Below are 20,168 nucleotides of genomic sequence, written 5' to 3'. Positions count from 1 at the left end.
TTTCATGTCAGAAAACATCCCCCTATCTTTAGCAAAGCACAGAGAGCATATTTTACCTATTAGCTGCCTCCTCTTACTTAAGATTAGTCTGGCTGAGAAAAGAGATAAGATTGTCCTTGAGGAGAGAGAAAAATTCCAGACAGAATCTGTTCTTTTTTTTTTTTTTTTTTTTTTTTTTTTATCTTAGCAGTTAGTGAAATCGCAAGGGAAGTTATTCTTTAAAGAATCACAATCTAATCACAAATTCATTGGTCACAAGATGCTTGTTGGCTGAGAAGTGGAAAAAATAAAGTAATAGCAGCCAGTTTAGTATTGGACTATATTAATGTAGAAAACTTAGTGATAATTTAAAACGCACCTTTATATCCACACTGCCTGAGTAAAATAATACCATCTTTAAGACAAAATGTTCAACAACATGATATATTTTCAGAACTAGACGAATGCTCTACTTGTTTTACTTCAGTTCAGTAAGATGCATTTTGTATAGGAATACAGTTTGTGTAGTACGACATCAGAAGTTTGAGCACTGATAAGGTTACTGTTCAGTGTTAGATCTACTGACCACAGCCATTAAGTTCAAACCTCTCGCATTTTTGTGTAGCAGTAATTGTCTGCTAAAGATCAAGCTAGCTAAGGATCTCTGCAATTTGTGTGCTGGATGGAAATTGGTAGATACCTGACTTTGCTAATGGCAACACATTCCACTTAACGCAGATGTCTGTTTGTCTTGAACCTCTGGTGCTAACAGAAGGTAAGCATGCTCTGTGGAATTGGTGCAGCTTCTCTGCTGCCCATCAGTAGACCTTGAGCTTTACTCTCAACAGGGATAACAAGCTCATCTTGAAAATCCATCATCACACAAGTATCTCAATTTAAACTGTTACTGGAATTTTTACAAGGTGACATTCTTGCTGGAAATCTGGCTTTGGCCAAAGGACAAGTCCAGGCAGCTATCCACTGCTTGTTTGGGCAAGTTAGTTGTCATGGAAAATTAGCATTATTGAGTTGTGGCAGTGCTCTCTCTGCTATAGCTTATCTTCACACGCTATTTGCAGCACTCCTGTTCCTTAACAAATCTTTTCACCATTCAAATATAAGTTTGAAATGTCATCATGAGCAAAGAATAAACCTGAGAATTAGAAAAGGGAGTCAGGCTGAAAACTAACCATTTTATAGTTGAAGTGTAGCAACGAATGAGTACCTGTCAAAATAACATTCTCCTAACTACCCTATATTTAGCAGAAATGTGAAATTACAGAGTTGGGAGATGACAAGAATATAGTTCACGTTGTCCATTTCTCTTTGGATGTAAAGCTTTTTGCCGCTTTCCTAAATATCGGTGAAAACAACAACAAAAGGCACAAGTGAGCACTGCAAATCGAACTGGTATCCAAAGGTGTCAGCCTATTAGCCAGGTGAGCAACACTTCGCGTTTTTGCCACTGAATTTATGTGGTCTGTAAGGAAGTTTCCACCTTTATTAAGCTGGAGAGAAGTTGACATAATGAGGCCTTTTCTCATACGCACATGCTGCAGCTGGGTTTACAAAAGCACAAGGTTAAATCAGAGGTCTCAAGGCTTTTGGTGTAAACCAAAACAAAACAAGACAAAATGCGATGCTTCAGAACCGGTGGGCACCGCAGAGCTGCTGGTGGTGTCTGAGGCGAGGCTGGCGAGCATAACCACCACCTGCCTGCAACTTTCCGCGATTTTTAGTGGAGGTGAGGCTCTGCGGGGGGAAATTCAGACTCTTTGGGGCTTGCTATTAGCAAGCAGCTCCGTCTCCTGGGTGCTTCAGTGCCACAACACGCTTTGTTTACCGCAACCCCACGGCTTCAGGGAGCGGCCGTCACCCTGGCCACTGTCGCGAGGGGTTACGAGGGACGACAAAAAAAAGGCCCGGGCTCTGCCTCTTTCCTCCCCTCAGCCGCAGGCGTCCCCCGCGGGCTCCTGCGGCGGCGCGGCCGTTGCCCCGCGGCCATTAGAGGGCGCTGGTAGACGCGGGCAGGGCAGGGCGGCCAAAATGGCGGCGCGGGGCAGCGGGCGCGGCCGGGTCCCGTAGCGCCGCCGGTTCCCCGCCCGCCGCGGGCCGTGAGCGGAGCGGGCGCGGCTGGCGGTGCGTGGGGGGGGCCGGGGCGGCGGCTGGGGGGGCCGTGGGGCCGCTCGGGGCTCGGAAACGAAAAGAAGAGAAGAGAAGAAGGGGAGGGGGTGAGGCGAGCTCCACGGGGAAGAGGGGGGGAGGAGGGCGGCGGGGATGGCGGCGAGGGGGTTGCGGAGCCGCCGCCGCCGCGTCCCGGGGCCGCCTCCCGCCCGCCGTGAGTCAGCGGCGCCCGCCCCCCGCCGCGCCTCGGTCATGCTCAGGCATGTCGGGCGGCGGCGGGCGGCGGAGCTAAGCCCCGGCTTGCCTGCGCTCGGCGGCGCTATTTAAAGCCCGGCACGGCTCGGAACCGCACGGCTCGGCCCGCTACGGCTCAGCCGAGGGCGGTGAGGTGAGAGGGGCAGCGGAGCGGAGCGGAGCGGGGCGCGCAGCCCGGCCGCCATTTGGTGGCGGTGTGGTGGTGGAGGGGGTGTGAGGGGGAGCGGGGCCGCAGCGCCGCGATTAAACGTGTCGGGGCTGTGCCTCCCCTCGCTGCAGGCAGATGTGCAACACCAAGATGTCCGCCCTCACGGATGGCGCCGCTGTCACCGCCTCGGAGCAGGAGGCCCTGGTCGGTACCCCGGGGGGGACGCGTGAGGGGCGGGGAGGGGCTGGGGCTTTCTGTCAGGAAACGCGGTGGAGGTGGGCGCCCCTCCGCCTCGGAGCCGTGAAAGCAGAGCTGAAGGTGGTGCTTCAGGTCCAGGCGCTGTTCCCTGCACACCCGTGGCGTTCAGGCTGCTCGCTTTTCTACCTCGCATAGCCCGGGACGTGCAGTGTGAGGGCAGTGCTCTCCGTACAGTTGTTGGTTGTTTTCTTTTGAATTGGGCATTTTCGCTTTCTGTTGTACCGGGCTTCATCAGGAAGCTTTAGCAGGAGCCTTAGTTTGCGTTCGTGGCCTCGCGTGTTCGGGCGTTGTCACAGCACGGTGACAGCCAGCCCTGGCCGTGTGCTTTCATGAGGGTGCAAGCAGCTCACGGGTTTGTTAAACATCGCTGTCTGGATGGTGACAGCCTAATTCACTTCGTTTTTGTACAAGGTTAAAGCCTAAAAACATACACTGATAGCAGAACTTAAAAAAAAAAAAACACATCCAAATAACAAAACAGGGTGTTCACAGGGGTTTTTGTTTATCTGTGTATATATATATTTTTTTTTCTTCTTCTTTTTTTAAAGTCACAGTAGGATGCTACCCAGTGTGCTGTCAGACCTGCACAGGAGCAGAGCCCTGCAGGTGCTGGGGAGGGAGGGAGGGCTTTGCTAACGTCATCTCAGCTCGCGGATCGAGTTGTGGATTCAGAGGTCTGGAACTGCACGGCATTCCTATCCTGAGCTGTATTTCCTAGTCTGATAAGTTAGTGTTTGCTTCCTTTATGAAACTGCAGTATATCCTTCATGCTGTAAATGGCTGTAGCATCTAGGAAGGGAGTGAATAGCAATGAAATGTTGCCTATATTTGTTTTTAAGTATGATTCTTGCAACTTATCTCTTACTAATGCACTTAAACGTACTGTTAGTTGTAACGCATATTTGAAATGGAGTATAGGAAAGTTTCCCCTACTTCCTTAAGCATCTGTTCCTTGCCTTGTATCTTTCTCATGTTTTCCTGTAAGAAATAAATTATAAAAACATCTTATTATAGCTAAGTATTAGTCAGTTCTTAGAATGGTTGTGCTATTGTTCTAGGGGTGGAAGTAATGCTGTACCCGCAACCATCAGACAGTGGTTACACAAGCATTTTATTTGCAGTTGTGACATCCCCTGCAGCTTGTTCTCATCTCCTGCATTGTACTGGCACAGCTGTTCGTGGAACAATGCAAAAAAAAAAAAAAAAAGGCAGAGGAGGGATAGGAACATTTCCTCCCTCTGCCTCAGACCGCTGGGTGTTCATAGACTGGCTGCAGAAATAGCTGCTGGCACAGCATGTGGGCGGGAGGGCAGAGGGCAGTGTAGAAGTAGGATCGATTGAAATACAATGGGAAGGACAGGGTCTGCTTATCCCAGCTAAGAAAAGACTAAAGGGTAGAGCCAGCTGGCCAGTGTGAAGCCATAGGTAGCCCCATAAACTGTCACAGGAGCCAGAGTTCTGCTTTGTCTCTTGCACTCTGGACCTGACAGCGATAAAGGTCTTAAGCTTAACTTTGCAAAGCCAAAAAGTTGGGAGTGGACGGATTATCACTTAGTTGTGTCTTTTCTTACATGAGGTTAACACGGACAGAGGAAGCTAATCTGTATAAATAATGCTTTGTTTGGTGAACAGTTGCTGCAAACTGTTTTTCTTTCTTCATCTCCACACAGGTGAAACCAAAGCCACTGTTGTTGAAGCTGTTGAAGCTAGCTGGTGCGGAAAAAGACACTTTTACTATGAAGGAGGTGAGAACTTTTTATTCAATGAAGGTAGATGACAGTAAATACAGGGAGATTCTTCTGTTCTGGATGAATGGGAAGCAGTGAGGTTCACAAAAGGTGATGAGACAGGATATTTTTTGCAAGTTTCTTACTAAACAAAGACTTTTGTCTGTCCTTAGAATAACGTAGTACTGGGGGAATAATAATAATAATAAAAAAACTCAAAGGGAGTTTTAATCAATTAGTGTGGGAGGAATAAATCTCAGGTAATTTAGTGTTTCCTCTTGTATTTGAACTTGAAACAGCAAAACCTGTGTGTGTGCTAATGTCTGTGTATGTGATTTCTTTTGCAGGTAATATTCTATCTTGGACAATATATTATGTCTAAACAATTATATGATGAAAAAGAGCAACACATTGTGCACTGTGCAAATGATCTCCTTGGGGATTTATTTGGAGTAACAAGCTTTTCAGTAAAAGAACACAGGTAAAATTGAATTCTTTTCTGAGGGTCTGATTGTGAAATAAATAATGGAGAACATAATTCCTATGGCCTTTTATTGTTTCTTTATATCTTGAAAGATGGTAAGCTCTTTCTTATGATTACTTCTCACCTGATCTAGTCTTCTTCTGTGAACTAATGTCTGTGTCTATAACCAAGAAATCTCAAAAAGTTCCACAAACTTGAAGGGGTTACAATAGCCTCAAACCATCCCAAGGTGAAATGGGAAAATTCTCAGCTGTTGAGTAACAGCTACAAAGGGATTGCAATAACAGTTGAGACAAGACTTTTGACTTGCAGGCAATGCAGGTATACAAGTTAAGAGTGGAAAACTGTAGTATGTAGTCACAATATGTTCTTCTATTCAGAAATCATAAATTACTTCCACACAAAGCTTCGGTATTCTAACATTTCTTTTGAATAAATTGTTCTGCTGCAGAGTCTGTATGTAGAGTTTTCTGAATCCTAACATAAATCACAGTTATACTGTAGGTTTGGTTGCTTTGCAAGACAAATTGTCAGAAGTTCCAGAAAGAGTAATTTTGAATCATTGTTAGAGGTAGAAATAGATGCTGATTTGTTAAGAGCTCGTTGTGAAAAGGATTATGACGCCCAGAATTTTCTGACTCTGAGTGAATTGAAAAAAATAATACTCTTTCAACTCTATTCAGATGGGTAAAATCTCTTCCCTTTCTTCAGAAAGGAAGTAGGGATCTGCTTGCTTTGAGGAGCAAAACAACAATGCTGAAAAAAAACTTCAAGTCAGAATAACTGTTTTCCACATTTGTCATAGAAACTGTCTCGCTTTTGTGCAGTCTCCAGTTACCACACTAAAAGTTAATGCTAACACCAACAGCTCTCCAGCTAAACGTGCAACATAGGTATGAATTCTGCAACCTAACTTCCAACATCTCTTTTCTTTATCCCCATCGAAGGAGGGTGTACTCGATGATTTGCAGAAACCTGGTAGCAATCAATCAACAAGGTAAGCCAGTTTGGGAGATAGGAGTGGGGAAAATACAACGGATGTTAATGCATCTTGCATGTAGCGACCAGAACACATCTGTCTCTCGATAATTAGCTGTTAGACTTCACACAGCGTCTGGAGTGGTTGCAAATAGTGGTGAATTAAAGCACAATGCTGTGTTTCTTCTGGAAACAAAATTGATTCTGAACAGCATTTGGGTAATTTTGTGGGACTTGTACGGAACAAACATAATCAAAACTGAACATAAACAAGACTCAATTGAAAAATTGCTTGTGTTTCTTACAGATAAAGCTTCTTTTGTTGTTGAAGGCTTTAATACCAAAAATGACCTGCTTGAACTTGTGCCAACAAGGAAATAAGTTCAAATGCTTTCTCTTTCTGTTTTTTGAAAAACTGAATCTGACATGTTTAAAACTGGTCACATTCAGATACACTGGCAACACTGAGTCCTCTTTAAGAGGTCTACATACTTTTAAAGAAATGTTAACTTTGCTCTAGTATAAAATACTCAATATAGCTGTAATTTTTGACTGACGTAAGGAGTAAACCAGAAGTTAAATAATGGTTGCTGTTTTGTAAGTTAGTTTCTGAATCCATACTGAGATACCCTTTGGTCTTGATTCTTTCTGAAGGTATGTGTCTTTGGGAGGGCTGTCTTCATTACCCCTTATTGTTATGCTAGCAATCTTAAACTTACTTATTATTTTTTTTTTTCTTGGAAGATAATTGATTAATTCAGCATCCATCTGGTTGTCAGGAGATATGATTAACAACACTCAATTTTGCTTCTATGGAATGTCTCTTGAATTTAATGTTCCCATGAGATGATAATTAGTAAAATATACTCTATAGAAGTATAAAAATATTTTCCATGTATATTATTTCATATCTGCACAATCGCAGCTAATGCACAACTTTCATTTGGAGGCATTTATAATAGAATTCAGACATACTTGGCTATTGAGATTCCTTCCTTTTCCCTGTGTTCCCACTTTCATAATATTACAGCAGAAGTGCTGCACATAGTTGCAAAGCAAGGGAGCAGTGTTGCGTTTTCAGTTGTCAAAGAACGTCTGGTTTGTAAGTTCTGTTCAGAACTTTGTAAATGCTGTGTGCAGTTGACTTCTGTTACTTCTGCTGTAATATTTTTGAGCTTGAAGTTGACTTTTTCCGCTTTTCTAAAGCGTGGTTTTGTTTTGTTTTCAGACTGCACACTTGCTGACACACCTGAGGTTGACGCCAGATTTCAGCTTGAGAAAGAAAATGTTTTAAAGGTAATCTTTAATTTTTTTACGTTCTGAGATGTAAATTCAGTTTCATTTCTATAGTGTCCATGGCTTGGATGCAGTTAGAGTAATTTTAGCCTTGTACCAAATTCATATTTGGGCTTTTTCATTACTTCTGTTAATCAGGAATCCATGCAAGAGTTAGAAGAGAAGCAGACTTCATCAAACGTGACTTCCCGACCAACATCATCATCTAGGAGGAGAACTCACAGCGAATCCGGTACGTGCAGATCTACGATGCGGAGCTTTCCATGTCACGGACACTTAGGAAAAAATACATTCTGTTACCTCACTGACTTGGAAAGATGCTAACAAACACTATCTGTGTTCCTCTGCATATCTAAACCAAAATGTTCAATCTGGAAGAAGTATGGGATTGCTTGCACTGCTCCAGTGTCATTTTACGGTTCGGATTTCTGGAACTGTTAGCAAGATGGTAGAATAATTTGTTCCAGGGATCTGTTCAACATCTTCACATTAGCAGGACATAATCTGTTGTGCTGTCTTCATGATGAGAACACTTCTTGTACTGATGTAGTCAAAGGCATTTCCAGTCCCTCTGTAGATAGCCGCAACATTTTACTTTTGTTTGCACTCTGAAAGCAGTTTTCACTGGATTTCAGTTGGTGATACAGATGTGAAAGGTCCAATACTAACACTGGATGATTTTGGATGTTTTTCAAGCACTTTGTAAAAAAAAAAGTCTGGCCACTTAAGCATTTTGTTTGTCCCCAGTTCCTCCTTATTGTGGTTATTAAGAAATCACTGGCAAATACGTTTTCAAAGTATGAACTGTTTCTTCTGAGAATTGGCAAATAAGTTGGTCAGCATAAACCTGTGTAACATTCAGTTGCTCAATGGATGCGTTCTCTGTGCAGTTCAACTTGAACACTATTTCAGATTCCTTATGGTAGTTTGTTTCTTTGCTCACTTTTATTACCTTGTGACTTGACACCTGTACTTACCTGGGCAGTGATAACCTTCTGTCATTGCATAGATACTTTTTTTTTTCTTTATTTTTTTTTCAGTTGCTTGGGAACATTTTAAAGTTCCTCAGCATTTATGTAGTTGTTTTTTTTTTTTTTTCTATGTTCATCATAGGCCACTGTTTTTATTAGCCAGTCGGAAAACTGTGCTGTTTTGCTGAGCAGTTTGCACTAAATTAAAAGAACATTTAATGTTGTAACAAAAACTGGTGAAGGGATGGAAAGCTGCAGTTAAGCATCATAACCTGTAATATTTAGGCATGACCCAGAGCACGTAAGGTCCTGTGTTGTGCTTACTTATTGTAGGTTTGATTATTAACTCGTGTCTTTGCATCCATTTATTAGTCTGTTACAACCTTAAAAGTTCTTTTAATATAGTGTTTTTATATACACTTTTTTTCTAATTTATAGGAAATCTTCCTTTTAAGCCACTATTCTTGTTAAATTATGATGGTAGCGGCTCCTGTTGGAGCCGCTTATATAGTGTATAGAAACCTTGTGGTGGTACAGTATCAGTACAGCATGGAGCCATGGCAACTAAATGAGGACAACGATGGACAGGAGCAACCCTTGGGCCTTGGGGGCACCAAATGTGGTGGGGCTCTCAGGGCGGAAAAAGAAAAGAGAGGGGCTGAGCCAAGAAGCACCAAGGGAAAGTAAGAGAAGTCTCAAAGTATGTACAAGTGTTTTGTTCTCTTTTCTTTTACGATGAAAAAGATTTCAAGGCTTGGAGACTGGTGGATTGTCCGTGTGTTTTGCAAGGCCACGGCAAAGCTGGGCAATGAAGGGTGTACGCAGAGGGCGCCTGTAGGGGGCAGCAGGCCCTTACTGAGGTCTGTTGAACCACGTTGTCAGTCCTCTTGGGGAACTTTCACTCCACTGCACATACATACCGACTTTGCAATGCCTTTTTAAGAAAATTGTTTGATATCAAACACACCAAAAGGCAGTGGAGGTGAATTTTGACTTACCTACCCCTAAAATGCTGTCCCCCTACTGCTTATGCTGCCCTAGATTGTTGTATCAAAGCATGATACATTCAAAAAGCATTGCTTTTTGGCCTTCAAACTAGGCATACATAACAAGCACAGCTTAAAGCAATGTTTTCATGGTTCAATTTTTACACTGTGTGTTAGCCTTGAAGATTTTCTTGCTCATGTTGTCAAAATCGTTCACATAATGTTGTAATTTTTGAAACAAAACAAGTAAATACAATCGCATATAGTGCAGCTATTAATTGATGGATTTGCTGGGGTATCTGAAACTTGAACCTGAACGTGCCTTGCCTAGCTCGAGGTCCTTCTTACACATTTGACTTGGGATCTCTGTCCAAATTCTGGGATGGGCTAGCAAGCCCCCTGAAAGTGTCTTTCTGTCATACGACTGTAGGGGGAGCTCCTACAATTAAAATCTTAACTGTATTCCTCAAAGTTAGGAGGGATTTAATGTGTGTCATGTGTGAATTGGGGTAAAAATGCTTCAGAATTTGCAATTACTTTATTTCCTGCATGCGGAGACTGCCATTTACAAGCTGTGCAGGTGGGAGAAGTGGGGAAAGGCAGCCTCTGAATTGTTGTTTTCAGGAATGTTTCTCACTGTGACTGTCTTTTCCTTTCATTTGTTTTTGGTGCCTTTTTCTATAAAATAATACTGGATAGCTTTATTCTTCTTCAATTGCTACATAAATATATTGTATTTTAAGCTGCTGTTAAGAACATTCAAAACTGCACATTGTATAGATATTTTTGGAGTAATAAAAATTCTTGAATGTGCCCAGAAGAAAATCCTTCAGATGATCCGCATGCTGACAGAAGAAAACGACACAAGTCAGACAGCATTTCGTTGACATTTGATGAAAGTCTCTCATGGTGTGTAGTCAGTGGGCTGTGCCGTGAAAGAAGCAATAGCAGTGATTCAACAGATTCTCTTTCCATTCCTGTAAGTCAAAACGTATTTTTTTTTTTTTTTGCATTTACCAATTTTTTAAGATTTAAGATTTTTAAGTTTACCAAGCTGTAATCAGTTTGTCTCATAAGTGCTATTCCATCTAACAGTGGCTATTCTTATTTCTACCATAGCTAATTAAACTGGATAGTTTTTTGTTTTTTTTTTTTTTTTAAATATAATTCTAGGAGATATCTGTCTCTTTAACACTTTCTTAAGGAGATACTTTTTTTAAGGAGACGCTGTCTTAACAGTAATGGTTATGGGTATGGACTAGCGAGGTTGACCCTCTGTTTCCTTTCTTTTTCATTCAGGATCTCGATGCCAGTTCACTAAGCGAAAACTCCGATTGGTTTGACCATAGTTCTGTTTCAGACCAGTTCAGTGTAGAGTTTGAAGTTGAATCTATTTATTCAGAAGATTATAGCCATAATGAAGAAGGACAGGAGCTCACAGATGAAGATGATGAGGTACTTTTTCTTTGACCAGGGGGTGACGGCTAAGGAAAATTAAAGAAAATTATGTTGAAATTCCAACAAGAAGCAGCTGTAATTCTTCAGGAGTGCTCCATAACAAATTGCATTCAGTCATTGATAAAAACAAGTTCCGTTCTTTGCAGTTGGGTCATCACTATATATAGCCATCAGTCCAGACAGCAGAACAGTGCCGAGGCATTCCACAGGCTCTCACACAGGCTGGTGGTAAAAGTCTGTCTGGTAAACTTTGCTCACGAGCTATTGATGGCATTCCGTGTACCTGAGTCTGTTCTTATGTAATTACAGAAATGTTACTTGGACATGTGTTGAGCTTTTGACAACAGTTTTCATTGATAATGAAACTTTCCCAGTAAATCTTTGCAAAGTGATATTTCTAAGTCATTTGCTTCCATTAATACAGATGTTTTGTAGAAATACGCTGAAATATAATCTTAAGAATTTTCATAGGAGGCAAAAAGACAGTTTTAAAATAGTTACTGCCATCTTTTTTGAGAGATCGAGCCGTGTGGAATGTCAGGAGGGAAGCAGATTTTTGTTTCTGTTAGTTTTCTGATACTTAAGAGCTAAATTAGCTCCTGAAAAGATCAGGTAAGTACCAAAGGCAAAATCAGACAGGGATATACATGATCGTAATTCATGACAGGGGAGGAGTGGGACTGTCTGTACTGATTTACAGTGGGTTGGAGTGCTTCAGAGAGGTAAGATAGTGGTTGGAGGAAGAAAGGATTGAGGGTGTGCCTCTGCCCCCAGCAGCAGAGGAGCCCAGAACTGGACACTTTATTCAGGTGTGGCCCCACCCCTGGTGAGCAGAAGGGAAGGAACCCCTCTACTCTAGCAGGCAGTTCCTTCTGTCTGTATAGTCTTTTTGGCAAACCACACGTTCCAAGTGGGAACACATTCCCCATGCCACCCCCTATCAGCTAACCATCAGATTTCATGGAGTTGCTTGCTAGCTTCTAGCTTTTTAACATAAACAGAGCAGTACTTTTAATTTAATTTAATTAAAAATGATCTATCAGAAAACAGATTTTTAATTGAATTCAAAACCAGTTACATCAATACTTTTTTTCTTTTTAAATTTAAATCAGGTGTATCAGCTGACCATTTATCAGGATGAAGATAGTGATGCCGATTCATTCAATGAAGATCCAGAGATTTCTCTAGCTGTGAGTAAAGCCTTGACTGGCAAAACATCATAAGTTGGGCGAACTGACAGTAGGTCGAGGAATATAGAAGAATTCAGTCGTTACCTGTGACTTTTAAAAAATACAGTTGCCTTTTATTTCTCACATGAATGAGGATGCCAAGCCAGTAGCTTAATTACTGAACATGTGACCACTAATGAACACGGGTATTTTAAAAAATGTTTTTAGTGAGTTTCCTGAGCCATTAAAAATGATACTAATTTACAGTTTCACCCACTTAGTGGGAGGAAGCTATTTGAAGCTTAAATCAAATTTTAAAGCCTTAAAAAAGCCTTAAGAAAGGCTTTGCCTTCTTACACAAAATGGGGGGAAAAAAACAACAAACAAAACAAGAGAACAAAAAAAAAAAAAGAAAACCTAGTAAGTTCACATATATTTAAAAAAAAAAAGTCTATTTTCTTCTTATCTTCTTATATAGACTTCTCATAGTTCATAATATCTGGTTTTACTGTCCAGTCTGAATAAACAAATCTGTAGCATAGAGAAGAAATTCAGGGTATTGGAGCAATAGATAAAGACATGAAAAAAAGACATGCTAAAAATATGCTAAAAGCTGGTGGTTTTAATAAAAGGTTCATAGTTTAAAATCTTTAAATTAGTTAAATACTTATACATTTTTTTAGTTTATTTTTTTTTAATAAAATATTTATAGTTGCTTTTCATCGTAGAAGCTTGAGTACAGCTGTTTTACAAAGCCACCTGAAATGTTTGTCCTTTGGTGGTCTGTAGGACTTGAGGGACTTGACTCTAGGTGTGAAACACGGGGCTAGCCGTACATACATAGTGCTGCTTATGGATGGAAAAATATGGAAAAAAAAATGTTTAGGAATTAAAGTTAGGCTCAAACTTCTGATGTCTCTGATGCTATTTGGAACTTGAACCAAAAAGCGTTTCAGGCATTCTAACTACGTAGTGTTTGGGTTTGTTCTGCCACCCCACCCCTGCCACATAATTTATTTCTAAGGAGGGTACTTAAAAATGAAGTGTGTTTTTAATGAGGTGGTGTCTAGTATAGTGTATGGAGTAAGCTCTGACACAGTGATGCAACTCTTCCTAAATGGCTGGTTGTTTTCTGTGCTCTGTAATTCCCATTCTGCTGTGTCAGAGTGCCCTCACCAGGCCGTTTTGCAGACCAGCAGTTCGGCTTTCCCCAGGTTAAAGTCTTGACTAGTTTCTAGTTCAGAAGTTTATCATTGAAACTGATGGGAACCGTTTCCATTTTATCAGAAAGAAATTCTCTGTGAAGACTTTAGTTTATTCAGTTTTGTCTAAAACTAATAAACCGTTATTATTCCACTTCTATTTTCTTTTTACAAATCTACTGCAAGAAGGAATAAAATCAGAGAGTCTTAACAAAAATGAGGCTATTTTAATCCAGGACAGTAAAATGGTCAGACACCCAGTGGAAGTTTTAAACAATAAGCACGCTGATAGTTCAAGATCACTGGTATTTTGGCAGTAATAAATTCTTTATAATCTCTGTGTACTTCAGTTGTAAGCATTCCAAGTAGCTTAAGCTGTTTCAACCTTTAATTTACTCAAGGATTATTGGAAGTGTCCTGAATGCAGCGAAATGAATCCTCCGCTTCCACGACATTGCCACAGATGCTGGGCCCTTCGAGAGGACTGGCTTCCTGATGAAAAGAATGAGAAACTGGCAACGAGCAAATTGGAAAGTTCTTTCCACCTAGAATCTGAAGAAGGTTTTGACGTACCTGACTGTAAGAAAGTGAAAATGGCTGAAGACAAAGAACCAGCCGTGGAGGAGAATGAAGAGAAAGCAGTACAAATATCCGAGTCCCAGGAAAGTGAAGATTATTCTCAGCCGTCTACGTCTAGCAGCATGTTTTGCAGCAGTCAGGAGGACTACAAGGAACCCGAGAAGAGAGAAATGCCAGGCAAAGAGGAAGGCGTGGAGTCCAGTCTGCCTGTTAGCAGCATAGAGCCCTGCGTCATATGCCAGAGTAGACCGAAAAATGGGTGCATAGTACATGGCAAAACGGGACACCTCATGTCGTGCTTCACGTGTGCAAGGAAGCTGAAGAAGAGGAACAAGCCGTGCCCGGTGTGCAGGCAGCCTATCCAGATGATCGTACTGACTTATTTTGGTTAAACCACGTTGAGTGAAAAGCGGCAGAAGGAACCTTATAAACTGGTACCATAATTAAGAGAGTAAGAAACTATTTTTATATACTTATTGGCAGATTGATATTTTGGGTGTCTTTGTCTTTGGTAAGAAAAATCGTTATTGAAATAAATGCACTGGAATTGTTAAGTTTAACCTAATGCTCATTAGTCCACTCGGATATTGTAAGTCCCTCTCAATAGAAGTTACCAATTTGTACCAGGTACTGTTTGCCTTCCCAAGTGTTTTACCGCACACAGAAGTTAGCAAGATTTGTATTACTGGATTGATCACACATTAAAATCCAAGCTCAGTGATTAACAGAGGAAAGACGTTTTGAAGAATTCGTTTCAAGTCGGTTCCTCCTGTTACAAAGAAAGGAGATTCTCTACATTCCACTACCTGTTGCCTGGCGAAGACACCAGGCGGAATAAGAGCCCTCAGAATAAGTCAATAAAATAACAAGATAGAGCCTTGGCTCCCACGTTCCCAAAAATTGAGATTCTCCAAAAGGGAGATTTTTTGTATACATATCGGGAAATGGGGGCAGTTGTGATAGAAAATAACACCTAAAAAATTGCAAGCAGGGAAGGGTACTGTGTCTTTTGTTTAGGATATGTCCTGAGAAGAAGTCATTGACCAGTTAGGCTTACAATTAACTCTTAAATATTCGGAGAAACAGACCTCTAAAATGTTCCGTGGTCTGGCGGTCTGTACCATCCTGGTTTCTTTAGCTGAGCGTGAGAGGTGCGAACAGGCAAGGTAAATGAAGGAGAGCTTACATTAAAAGGCAGGCAAATAGGTGACATTGGGCAATGTTTGAATTTTCTCTGCACTTGTTTTTGACTTCAGTAGCGTGGCACACAGCTTGATCGCTCTGTTCGCCTGAATAAAAACAGTGGGGGAAAAAAAATATAAAAAACCCACCTCCATCTGCAGAAACAAATGAGCTGTGTAGTTCTGTTTCACACTGTTCGTTTGGTTTTGTTCGTTTGTTTTTAAGTTGAAGCAGTCTTTCTGACTTGGGCTGTTTCTATCTGTACCATAAGCATTTTGAAAATCTCTTGCAAGGTGTTTGGTTGAATCAATGTTTGTCTGAGTTGGATCTGTTCTTACTGCTTTTAGCTCGTCTCCTCCCTGTACTTTGCCAAAACCTGTGTGGAATTTACCAGTTCCTTATTAAGAAGTCCAGTAACATAGTTCTGTGGTGCATTCAGAGGGGGTAATGTGCATATTTTTGTATGGTCGGGTTCTAAAGATGTTGCTAGCTTACTCATCTGAGCTGTTCTTCGGATGGAGACTTTCTGTAGCAGCGGGTTGTATTTATTTCTTCCGAGAGCTACATTACCAGAGAGCTTGCGTGTTCTCAGCAGCTTGTTGTTTGCTCACCTAGTTGAGCTAATATTTGAAAGCTGCTACTAAAAGATACTGATATCTCTGAAGCTTTTTTTTTTTTGTAGTTCATTGTAACTAAACAAAAACCCTAAGACGTCCTGTGTTTCTTCAAAGGAAGAGTTGTCCACACGCAGATGTCTTGTTCTTGCAAGTTGTGAAGTGGAAGCTGCTGAAGCTGTTACAGGCTTCAGTCAGCAGGAGCCTTTCAGCTGGGTTTTGGCAGTCTTTCAGCCTGAGGTGGAAGAGTCGTTTCAGCAGATAGTGAACATTTTCGGGTAGCAGTGCTCTTAATACATAATTACCTGCCTTAATTGACATTGCTTTCTATTTATTTTCTGTATTGTTATTTGATAAACTGAAGTGCAGTACTGCTTGCAGAGGCTGTGCCGTTGCACCTGCAGGTCAGAACTGAGCGGTGGTCAGATGGGTCCGGAGCGTGCAGTTCACAGAGTTACAAACCTGTACATTCAGGGGGAGCACGGATAAACTGGGGAGTGTGCTTAAAATCTTCCTCCCTTCCATTGTCTGGTATGTCTGAGTCTTTGTTTGTTTGTTTGTTTGATCCTTCCCTGCAGTCACTGTAAGGGCTGTGTCACTGCAGTTGTGGGGAGCGCCCAGTTCCTGCTGGGACCAATGGTGTCGTCCTGGTCTTACCACCCCTTTAAGTGCTCTCCATATGTTCAAAAAAATAAATGAGATGCTTCAGCTCTCAAAGACGCTTGTATGGTCCCAGCAGTGATCTTGCTGTTTGCAAGCGCTCAGCTTTGGAATTTGCCTTCAGAACCAATCCCACTGAAGCTTTCTGCTTTGGCATAAAGTAAAATGAAAGCATTCAACACAACAATTTTCTCCTTGTATGCTAAAAAAATTTACATCCTCAGTGCGTCTTCTGTAGGGCAGGGTAGCCCTGGAAATGCCCTCTACTCCATGCAATGCCAAGGAAACAGGTGCATTTGGTGCCTGCTTCCTTGGCCAATCTACTGTGTCAGAGCCATGTGTTTTAAAATTGTTTTCTGGCCTAGTATTACTTTTAACACCCAGTAAGTTTGTTTGTTCTTGAGCTTTGTTTTTTGTGTACAAGAAATTTGTGACTTTTGCCTTGTGCTGCGGACCAAGACCCGGGCTGAGAACAGGGGTTTTATCCAAAATGCTGAAATCCTGGGGCTCGCCTCTGTGCAGCCGCCCTGAATGCAGGCTGTGACACCAAGAAGGGGATGATGGTGAGCAGCCTTTGCTTGCTGCCCTGTTCTTTTTGGCCCGTCCTTGGGTAGCGGTGCGAAGGTTGACCTTAATTCTTACGTGGTGAGGTGTATTTAATATTGTATGCGTTTTAATTTATTGCAGTTTGTAAATATTCTTGTGCTTGTAGTTAGTGTTTTGAGCTTTAATTTATTGAATTAGCCTTCTGGTACATGTGCAGATAAACCCACATGCGTGCTGAGTGAAGCGCGGTTACGAGGAGACAGTTCAAGACATGGTAGCATTAAAAACAAAGGTCGGCCGAGCTGTGTTCAGGCTAAGAGCAACACAGGAAGACTTACGTCGTCGTCTTCTCTCCTTCCCTTAATACAACTCGTGTGTTGAAACTGTACGGCAGGTATTAGAGGTGGAAGCTGATGCTGCAATAGCACGGTGGAAACCCATTGGTGGTGCTTTCTGTTGGAATGCTTCGCCCTCCCCAAATACTGCTCCCGTGTGGTGTCACCGCTGGGGGTCACCGTATGGACGATGCGACGCGACGAGAGGTGTCCCAGTCAACATCTACCCTGGGTGGAAACTTCTCTCTCCTTTGGTCAGGAGGCTGAAGGAATGGCCGGATGCTTGGAAAATTTGGAAGTATACAAAGTCTGTCATTGCCATAGTCTATTTCTTTGCGCACTTCAGGTCGATGGTGTTTAGGTGCAAATACTTCAAGGACTCGCATTTGTACAAGAAAATCACTTTTGGCTAAAATTCGGCTTCATCACTTCACCCAAGAAGGCCAAGTGCAAAGTGGAGATCCCACGAGAGGTGCCACAACCGCTATGTTTCAGCATCTGACACTTCCCCAAAATGCTAGGACTGTTGAGTGTTAAAACAATTGAGAAAGCTCACGTAAAATTTATTACATTACAAGCCTGTTGCCTTCATCTTTTAAAAAAGCCTTGTCGGGGTGAAGCCGGCCGCGGGGCTGCTGCTTGTGCTGCATACCCACTCTGCAAGGACTGTCGGCGGAGCGCACCCACCCCGCGTTGCGTCTGGAGGACGTCCGCGCCGTGCTGCATTGCACAAGAAGCTCTGGTGCCCCTTCAGCGAGGCGTCTGATTCAGGAACGGGTAAACACACTACAAAACTGAATGGAGGGGGTGTTCTATTTATTTCTAGCAGCCTAGTACAGTTGTATCACCGTGTTCCATTTTCTGTTATTTTGTTTAAATGTCACTGTGTGAAATTTCTGTATGGGTATGAAAACACAGGGAAGACTTCGGGCACATTTTTTTCCAGTGAAACAAGGGGAAAAAAACAGTTCCTCATTGCAGAAAGCATCAGCAAGAATAATTTTCAGAAAACCATGCTCTTACAGGAGAGAGAGCAGTGTATCTTTATTTTTTGGGTTACTTAGTTTAAAGTTTGAGCAAGCAAAAGATTTAAAAAAAAATAAATAAAAAAAATCCAACCAACCCCCAAGTGTGGGCTTAAGGTATTTTTTTTTTAACAATAGACTGAACCTGTTTAAAAGGGAAAATTGTTGCTTTCAACTAATGTGTACGTGCTTCTATTTACCACAGCCACACTGAACATTTGAATGCATCGCTGTCAGGCCTGTTGTACATGTAGAAGTTGTGGGTTACATTCAGGCGTTCTCTCCCCTTTTAGTAGATGTTGCTTTAAGTTACCAGCCTGACTTTCAAGGGGCAGGTTTTCCTTTTTTTTTTTTTTTTTTTTTTTTTTTTTTTTTTTTTTTGTTAAATTGAGTCAGTCAGCGTGAAGATTACGTAACATCTAAAGTAACAGATGGCTTTTCCAAAAGCAGAGTCTTACTTTGTTGTCTGACTGTGCGGAGTTGGAATTGCTATTCGATAGAGAGTTTAACAGTGAAGTTCATTAACTATGCAATTTTGCCACCACGTGTAGGTTGCTGAACACACTTCTGGTGACTTGTGTGTCCCTTGTGGCTAACCACGGCACGTCCTGCTGCGTCCAGTAACCATTCCCGTGCAGCTGCCCACTCACGTTGCACAGCGCCGTTACCTTTATGAGAAGAATTTTCATGTGTACTTCATTTGTGTTTTGATTTTCAGTTTTTCTGAGAAAACTAACTATGATGTCTAAGAGCTTTAAATAAAGATGTGTTTATATGCTCCTTAGTGTTTTTTTTTTCTTGTTGATTTTTTTTCTTTTAAGTTCTCCTACTTCATTTTCAGCCAGCCTCTTAATTCGTAAAACAGCAGTGCAGCTTCCTTCTCCCCTCATGAGGCTGGTAGCATGGAGTCACCTCTCACGTTCCTGCTTTTGGAATATTTTGAACTTCAGGGCTCTCTGTCTCTTCCTGCTATAGGTGATGGTATCGGAACCAAGCCTCCCTGGAGGGAGTGGTGGATAATTGGTTACTGCTCTGACTGGTAAACAGTCCACAGCGTTTAAAAGGGGGGAAAAAAGGTAGAAAATTGAAATGGATGAGATCTAACAAACAAAGACAATGACAAAACGCTATCTGACGTACATTCTGTATGTAATGAGATGCCATTCTGAAGCTGCACTGGTGTTTCAGTACCAGAAGTGTATTCACACTTAGCCTGAGCCCAATGGCAGAGCTGGTGTGTCTTGATGTGAAACACAGGAGCACCTCTGCAGTACCAGTGGTACAGTCAGAAAACTGTACTTGTGTCAAAACATCAACTGTTCCTGCATTCTTGATTTATGGTGTGCAGGAAAAGGTAGATGTTTCCAAAGACCATCTCCTCTGGCTGCTTATAAAACTGTTTAAGAAAACAAGTAGCAGCTGAAGTTTCAAAATAAACACAGGAGCTGGTACTGACTTCCCTTGGTAAAGTCTAGTTTGCTGGACAGCCTGAAGATGCCTTGAAAATGGGTTGCAACTGACCAGGTAAAAGGAATCAGCTAAAGCTGCACCTGATAGAGCACTGTTAGCAAGGTTTGCTCCTGCTTCCAGCTTCTGCTGCATGCAGGCCAGGCATAATCCAAAGAGGGAGGTAAGAGGGCTGTGAAACATGCTTAAAAAACAACAAATAGCTGAAGTTATTTAGATTGAAAGATGGTGAATTACAGTTCCACTCTGTAACAAATCCAGTTAAAAAAAAAAAAAAAAAAAAGGCAATTGTGTAAAGCTGTAGGGGGCTGTCTCTGCATTGCTTTTGATAGTTCTATTTTGAACAGTTACTCAGAGACCTGTGTTACTGCCTTTTGCCTGATGGCACAGGCTATCATCGAGCTCCAGCAGCATGGCCCTTTATTTCCAGTTTATTTCCGGTTATTTATTTCCAGCTTCTTCTCTTCCCCCATGTGTTACCAATCTTATTTCAGCATCAATCCGTCTCATTTGTCTGGACAAGAAAGAGCACACGTTAAAATGTCATTCTTCATTTACAGCAGTGGCTTTATTACAAGAAATTAGGATTGAGCTACTTGCTTACAGTTGTGTGGGCACATGAACTGTTAGTTCAACACTGAAACAGTTCAAAACAGTGGCAGAACAAGCCTAGACTTTTTTTTTGAACTCTGGCAAGTTCTTCAAAAGCTGTGTAACCACCTGCA

At 41.8% G+C, this 20,168-nt stretch overlaps 1 protein-coding gene across 6 annotated transcripts; it reads left to right on the top strand.

Annotated features, from left to right (window-relative positions):
• Nucleotides 1–2,008: 2,008 nt before the first annotated feature.
• MDM2 (MDM2 proto-oncogene) lies at nt 2,009–18,756 on the top strand. Of its 6 annotated transcripts, XR_014619001.1 has the most exons (12): nt 2,009–2,118; nt 2,638–2,710; nt 4,435–4,509; nt 4,839–4,972; nt 5,923–5,972; nt 7,182–7,249; nt 7,388–7,481; nt 10,025–10,185; nt 10,506–10,661; nt 11,777–11,854; nt 13,437–14,065; nt 16,834–18,756. XR_014619001.1 is itself a non-coding variant. In XM_084298772.1 (11 exons), the coding sequence occupies exons 2-11, from the start codon at nt 2,642–2,644 to the stop codon at nt 14,004–14,006; spliced, it is 1,452 nt and encodes a 483-aa protein (XP_084154898.1). In that variant the 5' UTR covers nt 2,009–2,118; nt 2,638–2,641; the 3' UTR covers nt 14,007–18,756. The 6 variants fall into 6 exon arrangements, 5 of the variants coding, with proteins under 5 accessions (XP_084154898.1, XP_084154895.1, XP_084154897.1 ...); XM_084298772.1 differs by having other exon boundaries at nt 10,028–10,185; nt 13,437–18,756; XM_084298769.1 differs by having other exon boundaries at nt 13,437–18,756.
• Nucleotides 18,757–20,168: the final 1,412 nt, after the last annotated feature.

Source organism: Netta rufina (assembly GCF_964035555.1).
Source record: "Netta rufina genome assembly, chromosome: 1".
Taxonomy (NCBI): Eukaryota; Metazoa; Chordata; class Aves; order Anseriformes; family Anatidae; genus Netta; species Netta rufina.
The sequence above is the reverse complement of the archived record's forward strand: the minus strand, read 5'-3'. Positions and strand labels throughout refer to the sequence as shown.

What these genes read in the sequence shown, in the direction of transcription:
- MDM2 (XM_084298769.1), top strand. Translation starts at nt 2,642, where the DNA reads ATGTGCAACACCAAGATGTCCGCCCTCACGGATGGCGCCGCTGTCACC. An exon ending in TTTTCAGTAAAAGAACACAG is followed by an intron (nt 4,973 to 5,922) that starts GTAAAATTGAAT and finishes TCCCCATCGAAG; the next exon opens with GAGGGTGTACTCGATGATTT. An exon ending in CAGATTCTCTTTCCATTCCT is followed by an intron (nt 10,186 to 10,505) that starts GTAAGTCAAAAC and finishes TTTTTCATTCAG; the next exon opens with GATCTCGATGCCAGTTCACT.